The sequence below is a fragment of the Balaenoptera acutorostrata genome, chromosome 17, assembly GCF_949987535.1.
Source record: "Balaenoptera acutorostrata chromosome 17, mBalAcu1.1, whole genome shotgun sequence".
Classification (NCBI taxonomy): domain Eukaryota; kingdom Metazoa; phylum Chordata; class Mammalia; order Artiodactyla; family Balaenopteridae; genus Balaenoptera; species Balaenoptera acutorostrata.
Genome location: NC_080080.1, coordinates 3,189,498 through 3,209,302, shown reverse-complemented (window position 1 = coordinate 3,209,302; position 19,805 = coordinate 3,189,498). Strand labels below are relative to the sequence as shown.

The following is a 19,805-nucleotide window of genomic DNA, read 5'->3' as shown; positions in this document are numbered from 1 at the left end:
TGGAGCTCAGGGCTTTGCACTCGATTGGAGTTTAGCTGAATGGCTTTTTTCTTCTTCTTTTCTCATGGCTGCTAGGGTAGGAACACCCAGCTCATCCTAGGTACCACATTTGTTCTTCAATTCATTCCTGACGCTTTTATCCCCAGACCCCAAATTCTCAGGGGCCCAACATATGGAATAAGGCTCTAGACTTCTATCACCAAAGGTGTGCTTCCACCTCAGAAGCCTGGAATCTTAACCCGTATGGAAGGAAGTCCCCAAATAAATATGTGAGTAAACAGAAGATCTTTGGGCGAGGCAGCTGTAAATACGAGGAATTTTATTTTATTTTTTGCTGACATACTATGAGGCAAAACAAAATTGACACCATACAAAATAACTTTATAAAATATCATTCACATCATATTGTATCAGATTTACAGCATTCTGTGCATGTTAAGGGTTATGTAAGGAGGTGAAAAAAACACTATGCCAAACTTTTTAGTATTAGTTTATATACACACAGTAAGAAACAAAACAAGTAACTGTTAGGTTTTCCATGAATTTATTGCAAAAATAGTGCAAACTACTTAACCTAGTAAGCTGTAAAACAAACTCTAAAGGACCCAGCTAAGCTTAAACACGACAATAGATGCTCAGTGTCTCAGCCTTTAGCTTTCTTCACCAGTTTAATCTTTGTCAATCAAGACCACTCCCCGTCTGTTCAGTTTGGGGTGAGTGCTGGGGAATAGAGAAGTGTGAAGACCGGCTCTTCAGAGCCCAGATGGATCCGGCTGCCTAGTGCCAGCAATACCTTTAGGATCATGCTACTTACTCAATGGCAATTTTGTGAGGTCTGTGTTGAAAACGTTACGATGCTATGATGTTTAAGTCTGACCTTAGAAATAAGTCGTCCAACCTCTTGATGATATGGAGAAAAGAATTAAGAAAGCAGCATGAACAGAAAGGATTGGGAACATTATTGTCTGCTTATAAACATGGTATCCTTTTTCTCAGGTGTATTTGGGTAAAGTATTAATCTCCTGGTGGGCAACCTTTGAACCAGATATTGCAGTACGTTAAAAAAAAAAAAAAAAAAAAAAAAAGATACTGTATCCCTACAAAAGTAACTTTAAAATCTCTTTTAACAGTCTACTGGGGTCCAAAAAGCATATATCTAAACAAAATCATAAGAGCAGAACAAAATGCTACGTATAAAAGCTAAAGAAACAAAATGCAGCATATTCAGGTTCTTTTTCTTGAGGTACCTATATAAATTTAATCACCTGCCCCAAAGTACTCTTGTTAGGTAAAAAACAAAATGCTTACTGGTGAGCCAATTGTAGGGCATTTATTATTATTGAGAAAGTGCAACAACGCTGATCTTTACATGCAGCATACTAAAGGATGATTTACTCTTTACAAATATAGCTTAAGTATTGACCTGATGGAATTTTAAAAATTAAAAACATTTAACTAGAATCATCCCAATTTTTTTGAGATCCTGAAGCAAAAAGCCTCCCAAATCAACTTTCAAAGTTATGCCACTAAGGAATGTTGGTTCTCTTGTAAAGTTCAGAGATCTCTTTAAAATAGTAAAACTATATACTACAGGAAAGATCCCTAATTTTTATTTCTTATTGGTATAAAATCAAATTCTTAAGACTCCAAAATATTGTGTTACCTCCAAAGAATTAAGTTAAAAAAGATTGCCATAGTAGGAAAAGTCTAGACTTGTAAACTGCCAAATATAAAAGCATGGAAAGTCATCGATCTATCCGATTTTCTCACCTGCCAGAAAGCTTTCCTAACTTACAGAAACCCTGGGGCTGCTGCTGCAGGCAGCACCCCTCCCCTGCCCCCCCCCCACGGCCAGCGGCCCTCCCTTCCTCTGTCGATGGTCACCAACACCCACACCAGGAGGGTGGGAGAGATGAAATCAACAATAGTCCATTCGCTGCTTAGGAAATAAACTTATAAAATACGCCAGAGGAAGGCCGGGAGGGCACGTGTGGTGAAAAAGCAATGACAAAGAGTGTTTGTGAGTTGTTTTTGGTCGCCCCTTCATTGGCACAGAAAATGAAGTGATAGCTACAAATATATGCGTAGAAGAGTTTGGAATTTGCTTGTAAAATGTCAAATTTGCTCTTGGACATAATTCTATGTTTCTTTTCACAAGAGGGCAGTTGGGATTCCAGTATACGTTAGTGTTTAGTTGGCTGGGGTGATCTATCAAATTCCATGACCAATTGGGCTTTTTCTCCCCATGTACAATATAAAATATTTAATTTCATACTGATTTTTTCAATGCATTAGGATTCAACACAAAAGGCACAAAATAAATAGATATTATTAAATAAACGGAAATTATGATTTCAAGCTTTGTGTGGAGTTATATTTCACTGTTTTGTTACTTTTTCCAATTTAATTTGACAGACTTAGTAAATAGCACCCAACTGTTTAACTGAGGTAGATCCACATTGTAAAGAAAGCTGGGTCCCCTCCATTTTATGTCTAAATTTAAGATGCTTTTACAAAAACAAAAATCCATTTAATCATATGCAGAAGCAATGACAGGTGGCACTACCTGAAGAAAGCTTAGAACATGAGCAGGTTTGCAAAGATTTATGCCTAAATCATACTCTCCATCAGCCATAAATACATCTCAGACTGGAGGGAAAAAAAAAAAAATCAAACATTTAAAAATAACCCTGAAAAAGTCTCAAGACTTTTAGAACAGGTCTTTTTGACTGACTGCCACAGAAATGCACAATGGTCCATTTTCATCAAGCAATGGCAACAGCCAAGCCAGACCAGAAAGAGAGAGAGAGAGAGAGACAGATCTGTATGTATCACTGAAAGTTTCCCTTTATAACTCCGGAGAAAAGACTTGTTGAATTATGATATAGCATCTTGATCTGAACAGTTTAAACTCATTCTGCCTAATATTTTTGCATACTGTGAAACTTACAAATTTAACATCTGATTAAGGCTTAATTTAAAGTGGCATTACCACCTACCATCATGCAAGCATTGGACATCCTCAAAACACACAGAATGGTATCAAACTAAAGACAAGGACAGGAAGCCTCAGATTTGTATTTAGCAGGTACTATAATTTTATATTTAATTTTACAATTCATGTAAGCAAATGAAAAGTTATACAGAGAGGCCAATGTATATAAATACTAGTTTATACAGGAACTGTCAATGTACACAACAGCACTGCACGGTTTCTATATTGCAAGCACAAGACATCGTCACGTAGACCCACCGCACAGGTAAACGAGTCCGCAGACAGTACGCGCAGTACCACCTGAAATGAGGCCCTTTAGCTGCTCAGCTTCTTAGAAAACAGTAAACTTTAAATGGTCATAATACATTTTGATTCAAAATGTCTTCTAAAATTTTTTTTGTGGGAGAAAATTAAGAAGGGTCAAGATCTACCTATGGAACTTCTGAATTCATTTTTGTTTTTTTCAATTATTTTATAAAAATAAAATAAAACTAGAAAAGTCGATAAAACTCAGGGTTAAAACCCCTCAATACATATTAGGTAAGTAATCTGAAGTGTACCAGAGGTAAGAAAAAATCTGGATTTAGACACTACATTCTTGTATTTAATGAATAATTAGCCACTTTGCTGCACAGAAACTTACAATTATTCCCTTAAAACTTTTTAAAAAGTAAAAACTCACTTGCCGCTACAGTTACAAAACATGATTTTATACCTTCAACAACTACATGTAAAATCCACTATAAAACTCAGGAGGCGAATTTCAGTTCAGTGCTAAACCGCAGACTTCCAGGATTTTAGTCACGTGTCTATTTGGCTTTGAAGAGGAGCCCGCATCATCGCTGTGTTACGGCCCCCCAAAGCCGCCCGCAGTCCCCCCGGTGCCTGGTAGGGGGAGACGGAAGGGCCAAGAGCTGCCACCTCGAAGGCTTTTCTAGACAGTTTAAAATAAGTAACATTGGGTTATTTCCCCCGCTTAAAACCATCCACTGACAGAGGAGGGTGGCTTTTAATTAGACCGTCAGCCGAGAAAACTGCTCAACTCAATACCTGGCTTGGAAAAGTCAGAGCTAAAACCTGCATCTTTGAGACGTCGAAACCCAAGTCCTACGTGCACAGCTCCAGGTGACACCACTCCCGAGGAAGCAGTTTCCCAGCACGTCACAAAACAACAACAACGCGGGGCACTCCAACAACTGAAATAGCACCTGACATCTGAGGACTTCCCACGCATTTTACAAAGACACGACTCCAATTCCAATTCCTTTTTGAAAACAATCTAGTTCCATTACACTCAACATTCTCATTGAGTGACCTTGAGAACAAAACCCCCAGGTTTGCCGGTGGTCACCGTCAGCACCTGACTAAGAGAGGGGTCCTGTGGACGGACGTGCTCAGGGCCTGGGAGGAGCCACGCGGCCAGAACCCAGCGATTTCCCACAGGAGACAGTGCTCAGGAGCCGAGGAGCGGAGGCGGCTTCAAAGGCAGAGGGCCAGCGACTGACCGTGCGTCGGGCCAGGCTTCCTTCCCAACAACGCAGCCCCAACGTGATTTCGAAAGGACACTGAGGACCGGACTTGAAAGGCACGGAGGCTGAGACGGGGTCTCCAGAACACGCTCAGTCTGGCACCCCTGGCCTCTGGAGACCAGGGGAGGCCTGGGCACCGCCTGCCTCCTGGGTCAGAGGGGCTGCCCTCTCCCACCCCCCAGCATCGTTCCCAGCATCTCCAGAGTCCAGAGTCCAGAGGAGCCCTGGGCCCCCCAGTTCCGTCCAGCGGGGCCGGGCAGCCCATCCGCATCGCACCCCAGCCTGGTCGGTGGTGGTGGGCGGTGAAGGGGCACATTCCTAGCATCAACTCATGGTTCTGAGGACCTTGAAGATTCCAGAAGTACCGAATGAGGTTGGCCTGAACATCAAGCTCCTGGAGACACTTGGGGGTGGGGGTGGGGAGTCAATATTTGGTGTTGTAGCTTTAACTCTGAACTACTTGAGGCCAAGGAAGTTGTAACTAGGAGATAATTCAGCCTCCTCCAACCGCCTAAAGAAGGGGGGTGAGGTGAGGATCCAAGCCTACAGTCACACCACCAAGGGCGTTTAAAGATCTAACACACCTGAATTTTTCACATTAACCAATAAGACAGAAAAGTGTTACCAAAAGCACCAGTAATCTTCAGTTCCCTCATCTTTAATGATCTTTCATGAACGCAAAGATGCCGGGGGAGGCCCACGTCAGGACGCTGGGGACATGAGTGCAGAAAGCAGGTGGGAGATCTGAGTCAACGGCTGACATCACTAAAGCGAGGAGCTGGCCGCTGCGCGGCGGCCCCTGAAAAACCCTGTATGGGTTTCTGGCTGAAAACGAGGCCACTTCAGAGCCCAGCAGCCCCAGAAGCAGGTCAGCAGACGTGGCGGACACTCCCCAATGTCCACGCTTCTTAGGGTGGTCTGTGTCTATAGGACAGCGCGACTGCAGAATTACACATTCTTAGACTGCAAAGGACACTTGGCGCTTTCGGAATTAAAGCGCAGCATGCAGCGTTGAAGGCAAGGACTTCCTCGTAATGGTGCACCTGGAACCTCTCTGGGCCAAAGTCAAGGTCTGATGAGCGTCCAGAAGAGAGCGGAGCCGCCTCCTCACACCCAGACGCCTGCAACCGCAACAGCGCCCAACTGTCCCTCCAGAACTTAGGAGCAAACCAGTGCAAGTGATCTGGAGCAAATGCTCACCTTCTGAAGACGGGAGAACACGAGGAACCTAAAGAAAAGACGCGAAGGAGCAGGGGGGCGACACTGATCAACCCACAGCAGTGTGTGGGCAGACGAGATTTCTGACAGCAAAGTGGTTCATGACACGTGATGCCGAGCTCTCTCCCAGGCCAGCCTCCCCGCAGGCTGGCATCCTGGTCCAGGGCGCCAGCAGCAGGAACCCCTAATTCAAGATGCTGCCGCCCTGGACCCTGTGCTCCTTTCAAACAAAGGGCCTTGGATTTGAACAGAACATTTTGCTTTCAAACCTTAGCTCACTTTAAAGTATAGAGTGATAGTAACTCAAGGTTCCCAAGTCAAAGGTCAATGACATCTGCACTGCATTTTGAAACCATGCAGCTACTGAAGTACTATTTGCATGAGAGTCGGTGTTTAAGCACCTTTGTGATCTTACAGAGTGTACAAAAAGGGAGAAGAGAGTAGAAGGAGACACTTTCAACCCATTCGTAAGTAAAGCAGGAAAAAAAAAGTGCTTTCTTATGTCAAATAGGAAAGTGAAAAGCCAGGACAGTGGGTCGCTTCCAGGTCCCACCACACACGGCCCTGCACCTGAGGACGGTGCAGAAAGGCCCTTGCGTTTCCTTCCTGCTGGCCACTGAGAGTCCTAACATCTCGGAGCCGGGCAGCCCTGAGGAGTCCCTGGTCCACCCCGGACACCCAGAGAGGGAGGAGGGGACTGCCCGTGGGTCACAGTACGGCACACAGATTTTCAAGCCAGAACTGAACAGAGAGATTGTTCACAATTCAGTTGATTCAGGCAACATTTTGGCTATTTTCAGTGTGGATAGCTACACTTAAAAGCAAACATGAATCTATTAAGAATTCAGAGGTAGCCTTTATCTGCATTTATTTATTTATTTTTAAACTAAAAGGTATTAGAAACCACCTTCTGTAGTGATATGGCTAAGCCAATACATTCACTTTAGACAATAAAATGGCAAAACATCCAAAAAAGCACTAAGTGAGGGCACCGAGATGGCATCAACAGGACATTAACACACACTCAGATGACTGGTTTGGGTTTAAAAGCTCCTTTGTGTGTCTGATACTGTGTAGCCTGATCACAAACAGAATTACACACTGTGGGCTGGAGCACGTACTTCTCATCTGGCCAAATCACGAGGCCTAAAGGAGGAACAGCACTGCGTCTCAGGTCTGCCCGGCATCTATGGGTTAAGCCACAAATGACAGTTTTGACATAACAGCGACCTCATGGCTTTAAAATGACGGGTGACCAAAGAGAAGCAAGGGAGGCCCTGACTCTCTAGTAACATTGGCCGTTCAGATGCTTCCTATCCAAGCTGTCAAATGCTGGAGGGAGCTAGCAGCAAATGCTTTAGGGAGTCATGGCAAATAACGAGGAATTAAACAGACCAGAAGTATTCAAAGGATTTACAATTAATCCTCTTAGAATTAAACCTCAGACCGCAAGGAGAGAGCACACTCTTCTTCCAATACACTGCAAACTTCCTTCCAGAAAAAGACAGCAACGAGGCTAATCTGTCCTTCATGAATGGTCAACACACACACATACACATGGCTGTAGAGGGGGAAGGGCAGCGGCCAGCCCACACGGCGCTAACACATAATACTGAAAAACGTGGCAGGATCACTAAAACAAAGCAACGCATTGTATTACATCATTTCTGCTATCCTAAATCTATTTACAATCATTTCAAACAAGTACAGCAGATGCAAAGTTGGACATAATAAAAAGGAAGCTGTCAAAAAATCAGTGCAATTATTTCGAGTTGAAAATTTTCCTTACAAAAAAAGTCAGCATGTGTGTGTAACACGGACAGCCCTATTACGAAGTCACACGTGCACTGTGTCTACACTGAGAAACGTCACAGCAGCCGAAACTGCTGGCACGGCAGCCAGAGAGAATATTCTTGGTTACTTTGGGGGAGGGCTTAAAATACAAAGTATTTGCATTCTGAAAGTGAGGCGTATGAACACTGAGGAAGTTTCTATTCATTGTACATTCCTTTTCTCATGAGCGTGAGAGATGAGTCAAAGAGAGGTCACGGGGAAATTTCTATGGCTTGTCTGGGCCACTGGGATTGTCCACTGTCTGGATTATGTCAACTTCTAAAGCTCCTCCTAATGGAACTGCCTTAGGTGTAGGAAAATGCCCATGAAAAATCCTCTGAACTGCCCAACAGATCAAAGTCCCACTCAAGGACTCCATCCAGATCCTGACGGGTGGCTCTATGAAACAGCCTAGTGCTTCCATGATGCCGAGCAACCAAAAGAAGCCGTCCCAGCCGCCAGAGGCCTCCTCGAGACAGTCTGGTGTCCCAACTGCACGGCGCGTGGCTGGTCTACCCTTAACATATTGTATCAAATATATAATCTGACTGAAAAACTGCCTTGTAAAAATAAAATTTAAGTCACCCTGCAGATCAATGTTAAATTACATTGCTGCATATATAAGAAAAACAATTCATCCAGAAAAATTACATTTGTGGCTTTCAAAAATAAATCATCCAGCAAACTTGAAGGTAAACATTCGGTAATTTATAAAAGTTGGGGAAAATAATTTCTATCATATTCATCAGGTACCACATGCACTGGAATATCCATATCAGCCAAATCAAACCAGAGCAGAAAGGAAAAAATAAATAGCAACATTTGCATTTAACAACAATAAAAATAACATACAATATAACATCGATACCCACCCGCCCACAACCCTGCTGTAGGAATTGAACTTAAACTGTCTCTTCTAATGAGCACACGCTGGGGTAAACATCACAACAGCACTGCTTACGGCCAAACTCACACAGCACGGAAATCACTCCACTTCCAACAAGTCCCTCCTGGGGAAGCCAGCGCAGTGGCCAGGGATCGCTCGTGGTTCTAGAGTGCAAACATTCATGCACGGGAGTGTGAGAACACTACCAAAAAGCAACACAATCTTGAAAAGAAAAAGCAGACCCTAAAATGTAGTATCAAGTGTATATGTGAAGTCTTCTCAAAACAGAAAACCAAAACCAAAATAAAACAATCCCTTTCTAAAAGTATAGGTATGCCCAGTTTTACAACACTTATCTGAACTAGGAACATCTGAGCTTATTATAATAAGTACACAAACAGCAGGATGGAATCTCAGCAGGGCCAAAGGGCTCTCCTACAAAACGGCGACTTGAAGCAGCTCCCCCGGCTTTCTTTCATCACTTAGCTATTAGGGTGAGAGCTTGTCGAACGTAATAGGAAGTGGTGAAGGGATGGGAATATGTTAACTTTTCTTACTGTGAATATTTTAAAATATACTAGGAAGAGTACCAGGATAAGGATCTAATTGGGAGACCTCTTCTGAAGAGATGAGATAAATCCCAGTTTTTCTTTGAAATGAATCCAGATTTCTACTTCATAATTTTCACATTCAGTTTGCTTAAAGCAAGGCACACCTTACTTAGTGGGGTTGGGCAAAGCCGGCGGCGAGTGGACACCTCTGCAATTTGCACAGCCCCGCACAGGCCTCAGGAAACTTGTCAAATGCAGGCAGAGGCCGGAGGTGCCCGGAGCCCCTCTCGGGCGGCCACGAGGTTGCCCTGGGCGGGCGTGACGCACACAGAACGGGCAGGGCCCCTCTTGGCTTCCACGTGAACAGGGCTTGGACTTATTCTACTGCACCTTGAGGTTTTACGCTGTCTCAAAATTTATCCTAATAATGGGGGGGGATTGGTAGAAATTTGGGAAAACGGTTCTTTACCTGAGAAATTGTAACTACAGCCATTTGAATTCTGAACCATCAGACATGTACAAAGGTATGCAGCTAACCCAGCTGGAGACGTTTGGTTTATGAATGCTTTTGAGTAGTAAAAGTTTTATAAAACAAGCACAGGGCTGTAACAAGTACCTTTCTCAAAGTACTTTGGCCCTCTAGAAAGAAAACTTTTCCTTCAAAACGATTTTTTAAAAATTTAGGTCTCATTTTCTGCCAGCCTGTGATCCTGCCCAGTGTATTCGCTTAGAACACGTTTCCCTGCATTGCTGGGGAGCCCCTCCCTGCTGGGCCCTGAGTGCTTGAGGGAGCACGCTCTCCAGAAGGTTCTAGATCAGAGGTTCTCAGACCCCAGGCAGCCCTGGGCCCCCGGCTGATGGTGTAAAACGCAGATGCCCAGCCGCCACCCCGGAGGCCGCAGCGAGCACAGGAGTCACAGCGTTTTTACGGCCAACGCCCCAACCACCGCCCCGACCACCGAGATACCGTTGCAAGTGGTAGAAACATACCTTCGAGACACACGGTTCTAGATGATCCTAAAAATGACTGAAAACTAACCTAAGTTCAGATTTTAAAAGTGGATTAGTGAAAAGATTCCCTCCTTAGCTTGAATGCTCCCGGTAACTTGAGCCAAGAGTGTACTGGTATCCTTCTGAATAGAAGAAAGTGCCACTTGCTAATAAAATGACAGGGAATTGCAACATTTCTTAGAGCAGAGGCTTCTGTCATTTAAAAAGACAAAAAAAAAAAAAAGATACAGCAAGAAGAGACTAATGCCATTAATAAGACACCCACATGCACACACGCGCGCGCGCACACACGCACACACACACACACCACTCTTGAGTATATATTGTCACAAATAATAGTCACCCCTTTGTCGTTGCCGCCAAAATCCAGGCCGAGTGTCCATGACAGCGCTTGCCCGCCCCCGCGGAGCCCTCACACAAGACCGAGGCGGGCGCTTACCCCGGCACGAGGCACCCTGGTCGGGACCCTCACCCCACCACAGCGCCAGAGGTAAATGTCAGGCCGGGATGGGAGGGCCATCAGCAGGGCCAGAGGAAACCTACAGAGCACGAAGCAGCACTAGGGAAAGGTTCATCTCCTTCCTAGAATCTCTGTACTGAATGTGGATTTGATTCTTAGAAAACCGCCTACAAGGACAAAAAGCCCATTTAGCACAAACGGAGCTCTCTGCTGTTACCCCTGTCGAGCTGTCCACGGCATCACTCTTAGTGCAATGGATTCTAGACTGGCAAACCCACGTCCGGGGCCCAGAACGCAAATCCTAGCAGAAGGGTCTGCCTCTCCTGCTGGCTTCGCCATCAGCCATCCTCCCGAGGGCTGGGCTCCTTCGCGGAACGCTGGCCTCGCATCCCGCAGAGCGCCACCACCGACAGCCTTCTCTGTGTTTCAGTGCATAGATCCTATGACGCTTGTCTAACAAACCACACGCAGAGAGAAGTGCACGCTGATACGCAGACACGTTCCCAGGAGTGGAAGGATACATACATTCCATTTGTGCTTAATTGGCTGAGCGACACACGGGGATGAGGCGGGGAGGGGGAGTGACCGCTGGGAGCACACTCGGTCCTCCTGAGGGTCCAGGCTGCGCGGTCTACACGAGGGGGTGGGCCGCGGGCACACTGAGTCAATTGCATACTCCTGTACTTAAGCACTGAGAAACCACAAGGGTGGTCCAGGCTCCAGGCTCCAAAACACTCTTGATATGCTAAACAGATCACAAGAAGCACCCCGTAGTCAGTAAAATGAAAAACAGCATCTATCTATCACATTAATACTGCAAACCAGATATATATATTTTTCTCTTACATTAAAGACATAACAGTGAAAAAGGATTGTACTGTATTTATCACCACAGACCCGTATTCTTTAGAAACTTTGGAAAATAAATGTCACAGTCCTATAGGACAAATCTTATGATTAGACTGTCGGCATATTGTCTTTTTTCTTTTTTTAAATAAATTTTTATTAAAATGGCACTTGTCTGCCAATCCCTCTGGACCTATAAATGTTGTAAACACACACGGCCCACCTTCTGCCACCCCTCCTTCCTTCGGGCTGAGTGAAAGGCGGGCAGTGGCAGAACGAGAGACACCAGGGCACCTCGCCTGGCCCCTGCCCTCGGATCCCGGACAGCTGGTGGGAGCCAGGTCAGGAGCACACAGGTGTCACTCTGAAATAAACTTTAGTGACAGCATCAGAATGTTCAAGGCTTTAAAACCACAATGTGTTTTATGTTGCTTTCACTCTCACAGAACGTTCACAGCTAGTTTGAGCCCATCAATTTCATATAGAATCATATGTTAAAAACAAGTAAACTGAACGACCAAATAAATTAAAAATGTTTTAAAGCCCTGAGTTCATAGACTGGTTTTAGGAGATTTTTAGGAAACACGGGACTCTATTTTAATAAGCAGCTTATAAGATTTTGGCAAACCATATTTCCTACGACAATGGGGTCTCATACAGGTCTGCAGTTCAAAATCCAAGTTTGAAATCTGGGACGGAAGGCATTCTGGAAAATGGAGAATCTACTAAAATCAATGGCGTCTCATGTTCGATGCTGGCTGTCACGGAAGGGCTGGGCATTTGTTGGTCTGAGTGTAGCTGGTCTCATGTGAATCCAACTCGGTACACAATCGTAAACACTAAAACATGTCAAGCAAAGTACATGGTGCGCAGCGTGTCCTGATGGACCTGGACTGCCTTTGCCAACGCCTGGTGGTCTCGTCCGTTACTCTGCCCGGAGGTATGGCTTCCTTCAGCACTGTGGGGATGGGGGACAGAGAGAGAGAGAGAGAGAGAGAGACAGAGAGAGACAGAGAGAGGAGAGAGAGAGAGCGCGCAGCCTTTAACGCACCATGAGGCAGCACACTGATAGCTAAGTTAGGACCGCGCACCAGCCATCTGGGGAGGCAGCCACACAGCTAACAAATGGCGGCGAAGATGCTAGCTCTTGGGTGTCTGTGTCAGGGTCGGCTCCAGCCACTGGGACCCCACTGCTTCCCATTCCAGAAAAGCAGCTGCCAAAGCCTGTTGCAGAAACGACCCCAGCCAGGAGAGGCGTGCCACTCACCTATCATGTTCTTTATCCACCAGGTGGTACCTGGCCCGGAAGGCCACCAGGTGAGCATAGTATGCTGGCGCTGGGATGGACACGGAGCGCGTGCAGCGCACGTAGGTGTGACACAGCTGGTAGGTGAGAATCTGCAGCTCATCGGAAGAGAAACGATTGTCATCCCAAAGCACGTGATAGTGGGAAGGCCTGCTTGTTCCCTAAAAGCAGATCAGAGGGTCAGAGAGGTAAACATGCAAGAGAGAAGTCCAGAACTCACCTGCAAAAGGGTGCTGCCGAGAGAAGCTGCGCTTCCACCCCACAGGAGAATCCTTCACAGAGGATACAGTGGGAGGATGTTCAGTGACAAGAAGGTATTTATATTATCCTATTATGTATCATTATAAACAGGCATCAGAGCCACGTATTCTATGACCCCCTACTGGTAAAATAACAGACTATACACAGATTTATTTGTGTAGAGAAAATTCATAGGAAAGATATAATACAGAAATGGTTGTTTGGAGGATAATGTCATTTGTATATACTAGGTTTTCTACAATGCTTTATTTATAAAGGCAAGAAGAAATCTCTAATAAGTTACACATTAATGCCTTTAAAATGGGAGTTTGAACATATATTTATTTTGTTCAGTGTATGCAGTCTGGAATCTTTCAAAACTGAAGGAGGTGGGGTTGGTCGCCTGGCCCATGCCCCAGGCGGAGTGCCCGCTGGGGCTTGGGTGCCGGCACGGCCGCTGCACTGCTCGCCGGGGCACCCATGACCGGTCAGCTAGGAGCGCGCTTGAGGGAAGGGCCTTTCTCTGGCTTCTCCCCACCCGCCTTCCCTGCCACTCAACCCAAGCCAGCCAGCAGGCCCTTCCTGACTCTCTGTCTGTGTTCAGGCTCGCGGGGACTGGTGGGCGGCAGACGCTCTTATCCTCTGATGAAGCACACATTCTGCGCCCCCGTTCAGCATTTACTCGGCGGCTGTCATGGGGGCCTGCGGGCAGCGGGGCATTTTGTATCAGAGGGAGTGCCGAGGACACGGCAACCAGAGCAGAGCAGGACCCCTTGAGGCCCGTTTTGTCACAGCACTTACATGTCTCCAGTGTGAGATTTCCCCCATTAGAAAGTGCCCGCGCAGAAAATGGAGGCAGACAGGTTTATCCCTTAAACAAACCAGAGGCCCCGGGGGGCGAGGGGTCCACCCACCAGGAGGGAAGCCAGGAAAGACAGACTGTGATGGAAGCCGGGGTGGCCTGTACAGAAAAAGCGCCCGCCCGACACGGAAGCCATCACGGGGACAGACGTGCCCGGGAAACACTGCGGAAGCCTCCGTCCTCTCTGAGCCACGTTCCTCTTCTTCCTTTTTAACAACCTTTAAAAATGTAAACACCACTCAGCCCTAAGGCTGCACCCCGACAGGCTGCAGGCTGGATGCGGCCCACAGGCCAGTTTGCCAAGCCCTGTTCTAGAGCCACGGTGATGTGAAGGACGTGCAGGTGTATTTCCCGTGGCAGAAGTACAAAGTTTACGGTCAGCCCTCCAAGTTTAGGTTCACATCCCTTGGGGATGGATATTTAAGTCCTCACTTATAACTTGAAACACCCAAAAGCCCCTCTGTGGTGAAGCGGCACGGGCACCCAGAGCTAAGTTCCTCCTGTCCCAAGGGGCACAGCCTCGCAGATCCCGGTGGCTCAGCTCTGACAACAGGTACGCTGGACGTGGCACTTCTGAGGTGGCAACATTCTCTCAGAATCACTCTTGGCAAGCTGTGGGTCTCTTCGCTGGGAGGGACAAGGAATGCCACATGGTGACCTTCCCCGTACACCAGTGCCCGTGTGTGGTGGGCACGCAAGGCTGACCCCGCCCCTCTGTCACCTCTCAGACCCCATCTAGCTCGCCAAACTCCAAGCACACAGGGATGCCACTTGTCCCCGCCAGGCTGCCTGGCCTTCGCACTCATTGCTCCTTCTTCCTGGACCTCATCTCGGCTAAAATGGGAACCCACCCCCGCGCCAGCACAGCACCCCAGTGGGTCCTCCGTCCCCAACACCTGATGGTTCTCAGCCTCCACGGTTCACTGGTCAACCGCCTGCACAGACGTCCCCTCGGGATGGCCTGCAGCCCCATTCGCGCTGTTCACCACCACGTCCCCAGTGCCCACTGGAGCACCTGGCACAAGGTGTGTGCCCTGCAAGTGTCTGCTGAATGTGTGGACGACACCCCAGAGACACCAAGACTGCGCAAAGTGGACCCTCTGTCCTTACCTGGATGCCAGCATGACTACACAGGTAGAAGTCAAACTCGGTCGGGTGGGTGATTTTCGTGTCCACGGTCGTCCCTGCTGGAATGTTTCCGCTCTTCCCCACCTTCAGCAACACAGGAGTCCATTAGACACGCCCAGGGGACAAGAGGGCAAAGCAAGCAAGCAGGCAAGACGCGGCCACACTGCCTTGTGCTCTGAAGTCTTTAAACTGGCCAATACACTTGCTCAGTGCTATGGTGTTACAATTTAACATATAATAACAACTGAAATCAAATCAATTCCTGTTCTCTTTGGGCTGGGGTTAGTTTTCGCCATCTCATAAAGGCCCCTGAGGGAAATGCAGAGTCTTCCCTTCACTGAAGCATCTGCGTGGACCACCTGAAGGGTCTTCATTATTGTTGAGGCCAAGATGGAAACTGTCACCAACGTAACAAATCTAAGACCAGATGACGGACACGTGACAGCCGTCACCTGCCCACGTGCGCCCGCACGCGCGCGCGCGCACACACACACACACAATACTGAAGGCAGAAGAGCTAGAAAACCCTGACAGCTGTCAAGAGCTTCCCCACTCTACCGGGGGTTCAATCACCACCGCCAGGGAGGGCAGGTTGCTCCACCAGAGGCCATCCAAGGAGCTGGGGTGTGGGAGGACTACAAATTCTACCAAACCACTTAACTCTCAGTTTACACTCTAGCATCGAAAAACCACCCAACACCCAGCTACGCTACTGGAACAGCAAAACTCCCAATCAGTCACGAAGTCACTGATTGATTTTTTTTTTCAGTTGTGCAATTTCAAATATACATACAAAAAAGAGAATCTCCAGTGTAACCCCCTCTGCACCTTCAGATGTGTGTGTGTGTGTTTTTACTTCTTCTCAACTTTTTTTTACACCTTCAGATTATTTATTTATTTATTTGTTCATTTATTTATTTATTTATTTATTTATGGCTGCGTTGAGTCTTTGTTGCTGCACGTGGGCTTTCTCTAGTTGCGGTGAGCGGGGGCTACTCTTTGTTCCAGTGTGTGGGCTTCTCACTGCAGTGGCTTCTCTTGTTGTGGAGCATGGGCTCTAGGCATGCAGGCTCAGTAGTTGCGGCGCACGAGCTTAGTTGCTGCGCGGTATGTGGGATATTCCTGGACCAGGGATCGAACCCGTGTCCCCTGCACTGGCAGGCGGACTCTTAACCACTGCACCACCAGGGAAGTCCCAGATTTTTAAAATAAGTAAAATATTTGAAAAGAGTGCCTACCTTTGTATCCCTTCCATGCTGCAGTCTCAAATCTAGACTTTATTATTCCCACACATACTTTTATTCTCTGCTACATATTTAAGTCTCCGTTAGCATTATATTGTGTTACTTTGCAGATTTTAAAACTGTAGGGGCTTCCTTGGTGGCACAGTGGTTAAGAATCTGCCTGCCAATGCAGGGGATGTGGGTTTGAGCGCTGGTCCGGGAAGATCCCACATGCCGCGGAGCAACTAAACCCGTGTACCAAAACTACTGAGCCTGCACTCTAGAGCCCGCGAGCCACAACTACTGAAGCCTGTGCACCTAGAGCCTGTGCTCTACAACAAGAGAAGCCACTGCAATGAGAAGCCTGCACACCACAATGAGGAGTAGCCTCTGCTCACCGCAACTAGAGAAAGCCCACGCGCAGCAACAAAGATCCAATGCAGCCAAAAATAAATGAGTAAAATAAATAAATAAATTTATTTTAGAAAAAGAACTGTATACATGTATCCTATATGTTTTGCTACTTTCTGTTTTTGCTCCGTATTACAATTTTGAGATGTAGTCATTTGGGACAGATAGTTTATTATTTTTCATTGCTGTATAAGTGCTAATATATAAATACATTACAACCTTTTCTCCTGTTAACAGACAGATTAATTTTTTGCTATTATAAACAATACTGCCAGAATACTCTTATAGAATACATGTCTTCTTGCACACAAGCGTGTGAGTTCCTCCAGGGTAGATCTCTAGAATTGCCAGTGTTCCAAGTTGGTTATCCGTTTGTATTCCCATCAAAAGTGTAGGAGAATCCTCCTCATAATAATGCATTTACTCTGTGCTAAGTGCTCTGCGTGTTAGCTCAGCCAACCCTCCCAACATCCTCAGAAGGTGGTCCAGGGGGTAGAGGGGTTGACAGCTTGTGGTCACGTAGCCCGGATGCTGAGGGGATGGATTGGAGCCAGGTTATCTGGCTCCAGACCCTTTGCTCCACATCACGGCACCCACATCCTTGACAACATTTGGTATTTATCAGGCTAACCTCATAATGTGAGTCCCCCTGACTTTTCCCATTCTCTGAAATACTTTATACAAGATTATTCTTCGAAGGTCTGGTAAAACTTGCCTATAAAAATCTCTGGACTAACTTCATAAAACAAGCTAATAGTTTCCCGCTTTTTTCTATGCTCTGCCACACTTTAAGATAATCTATTCTTGAAGGCTTAGTAAAGCTTGCCTGTAAAACTCTCTGGGCCTGATGCCTTTTGGAACAATGATTGGACTATCCTACTCAGCTGATTTTGGTAACTTATGTAATTCTACAAACAAGTGTTTGTTTCTTCTCAGTTTTCCAATGTGTTGTCATGAAGTTGTTATCATTCCATTATGATTCAAATAACACACACTCCCTCTGCAGCCATCATTCCCCTTCTGTTCCCAACATAATTACAAGTGTTCTCTCTTTTTGTTGAGTCTTGCTGGGTTTATCTATCTTCAGAGAAGTACCTTTTGCTTGTGTTAATCTGCTCTATTGCTTCTTCATTTTCTAGTTCACTATTTTCTATTCTGAGAGAGAAAGTGGGGTGCCGGAATAAGCTGACTTTGAGCCCTCCTGACTCCTGGCAAGAGAGGTCTGCAGGCTGAGGTGGCAGGGGGCCTATGAACACCAGCTCCTCAGCTTTCCCTTGACCACTGGGACTGACATCCTTCCTGTAGCTTCAGACTTATTCATGGCTCTCTTTCTTGTTTTCAACAAAAGCAGCTATGTCTATACTCTTATCTGTAAATGCCTGCTTTAGTTGCACTGCACAAGGTTTGATATGAAATTCTCGTTTTTGTTCATTTCCGATCATTTCACAATTGATTATTCTCTTTACATTTTTAATGCACTGCTTTTTTCTTTTTTTTTAAAATAAATACATTTATTTATTTATTTTTGGCTGCGCTGGGTCTTTGTTGCTGCGTGCAGGCTTTCTCCAGTTGCGGCGAGTGGTGGCTACTCTTCGTTGCGGTGTGTGGGCTTCTCACTGCGGTGGCTTCTCTTGTTGCGGGGCACGGGCTCTAGGCGTGCGGGCTTCAATAGTTGTGGCACATGGGCTCAGTAGTTGTGGGGCACGGGCTTAGTTGCTCCGCGGCATGTGGGATCTTCCCAGACCAGAGCTCGAACCCGTGTCCCCTGAACTGGCAGGCAGATTCTTAACCACTGTGCCACCAGGGAAGCCCTGCAGTGGGCTTGAAATCAAAATTTTAAGTTTTCTTACGCTTTTTCTTACATAACAGAAAATATGGTTTGGGGACTTCCCTGGTAGCGCAGTGGTTAAGAATCTGCCTGCCAATGCAGGGGACACGGGTTCAAGCCCTGGTCCGGGAAGATCCCACATGCTGCGGAGCAACTAAGCCCGTGCACCACAACTACTGAGCCTGCACTCTAGAGCCCACAAGCCACAACTACTGAGCCCAAGCACCACAACTACTGAAGCCCGCGTGCCCTAGAGCCCATGCACTGCAACTACTGAGCCCATGTGCCGCAATTACTGAAGCCTGAGCACTCTAGGGCCCATGTGCCTAGAGCCCGTGCTCCACAACAAGAGAAGCCACCGCAATGAGAAACCCGTGCACCACAACGAAGAGTAGCCCCCGCTCGCTGCAACTAGAGAAAGCCCGCGTGCAGCAACGAAGACCCAACGCAGCCCCCCCAAAATAAATTAATTTTTTTTTAAAAAAATGTGGTTTGTAGAATACTGAGGTTTGGTAATCTCCTGAGACCTCTTTTGTGACCTGGGACGACGCCAGCTCATGTAAGCCCTCAGCGTGAGCTCAGGTGTCACAGGCAGAGTTCTGTCTGTCAGGTCTGGCTCATTCCTTTCTTCCCATTTTCAGTTTTTACTAACTTGTGCCTGTTTCATTTTCTGATAGTGGTCTGTTAAAACAGACCTCTTTGATGGTGTGTTTGTCAATTTCTCCTTGAAATTCTGTCTGTTTTTGCTTCACATATTTTTTTTTTAATTATTTATTCATTTATTTATTTATTTATGGCTGTGTTGGGTCTTCGTTTCTGCGCGAGGGCTTTCTCTAGTTGGGGCAAGCGGGGGCCACTCTTCATCGCGGTGCGCGGGCCTCTCACTATCGCGGCTTCTCCCGTTGCGAAGCACAGGCTCCAGACGCGCAGGCCCAGTAGTTGTGGCTCACGGGCCCAGTTGCTCCGCGGCATGTGGGATCCTCCCAGACCAGGGCTCGAACCCGTGTCCCCTGCATTGGCAGGCAGACTCCCAACCACTGCGCCACCAGGGAAGCCCTGCTTCACATATTTTTAGGTCATGGCGTGAGGTACATCCACGCTCACAGCTGTTGTATCTTCTAGGTGACCATGACAAAGTATCCCTTTTCCTTGCTATTGACTCTCAATTTGCATTTTGTCTTCCATTTAGGCAAAGAAGCATTTTCGGTGCTGTGGTGCCGCCGTGGCATCAGCGGGCTGCACCGTGCGGACACTGACCCCCGACTTCCAGCCCTGCTGGTGGACAGCCTGGTGGAACATCCTTCCCTTCCGGGAGGTCTTTTTTCTCATGCAGTTACTTTGACGCTGTGCAGTTTTAGGACAATGTGTCTAGGTATGGATTTATTTTTATTTATCCTGTTGGGAACAGGAGAGGGCTTTTAACCTAAGGGTTCTGATCTTTCTCCAACTGTGGACAATTCTCAGAAGTTACAACTACA

At 46.6% G+C, this 19,805-nt stretch overlaps 1 protein-coding gene across 7 annotated transcripts in view; it reads right to left on the bottom strand.

The window, feature by feature from the left end:
• Positions 1-299: 299 nt before the first annotated feature.
• Positions 300-19,805, bottom strand: part of AGO2 (argonaute RISC catalytic component 2) — a 110,349-nt gene continuing 90,843 nt past the window's right edge. For 3 of the 7 annotated variants that reach the window (XM_057532433.1, XM_057532435.1, XM_057532434.1), the window contains 2 exons: positions 14,848-14,949; positions 12,950-13,955 (listed from right to left, as the gene is read on the bottom strand). In XM_057532433.1, coding sequence (XP_057388416.1) covers positions 13,602-13,955; positions 14,848-14,949 — 456 coding nt within the window. In that variant the 3' untranslated portion in view covers positions 12,950-13,601. Of the gene's footprint in view, positions 12,288-12,596; positions 12,797-12,855; positions 12,908-12,949; positions 13,956-13,976; positions 14,365-14,847; positions 14,950-19,805 lie in introns of those variants that run through there. The other 4 variants (XM_057532438.1, XM_057532436.1, XM_057532437.1 and 1 more) reach the window with 4 other exon arrangements.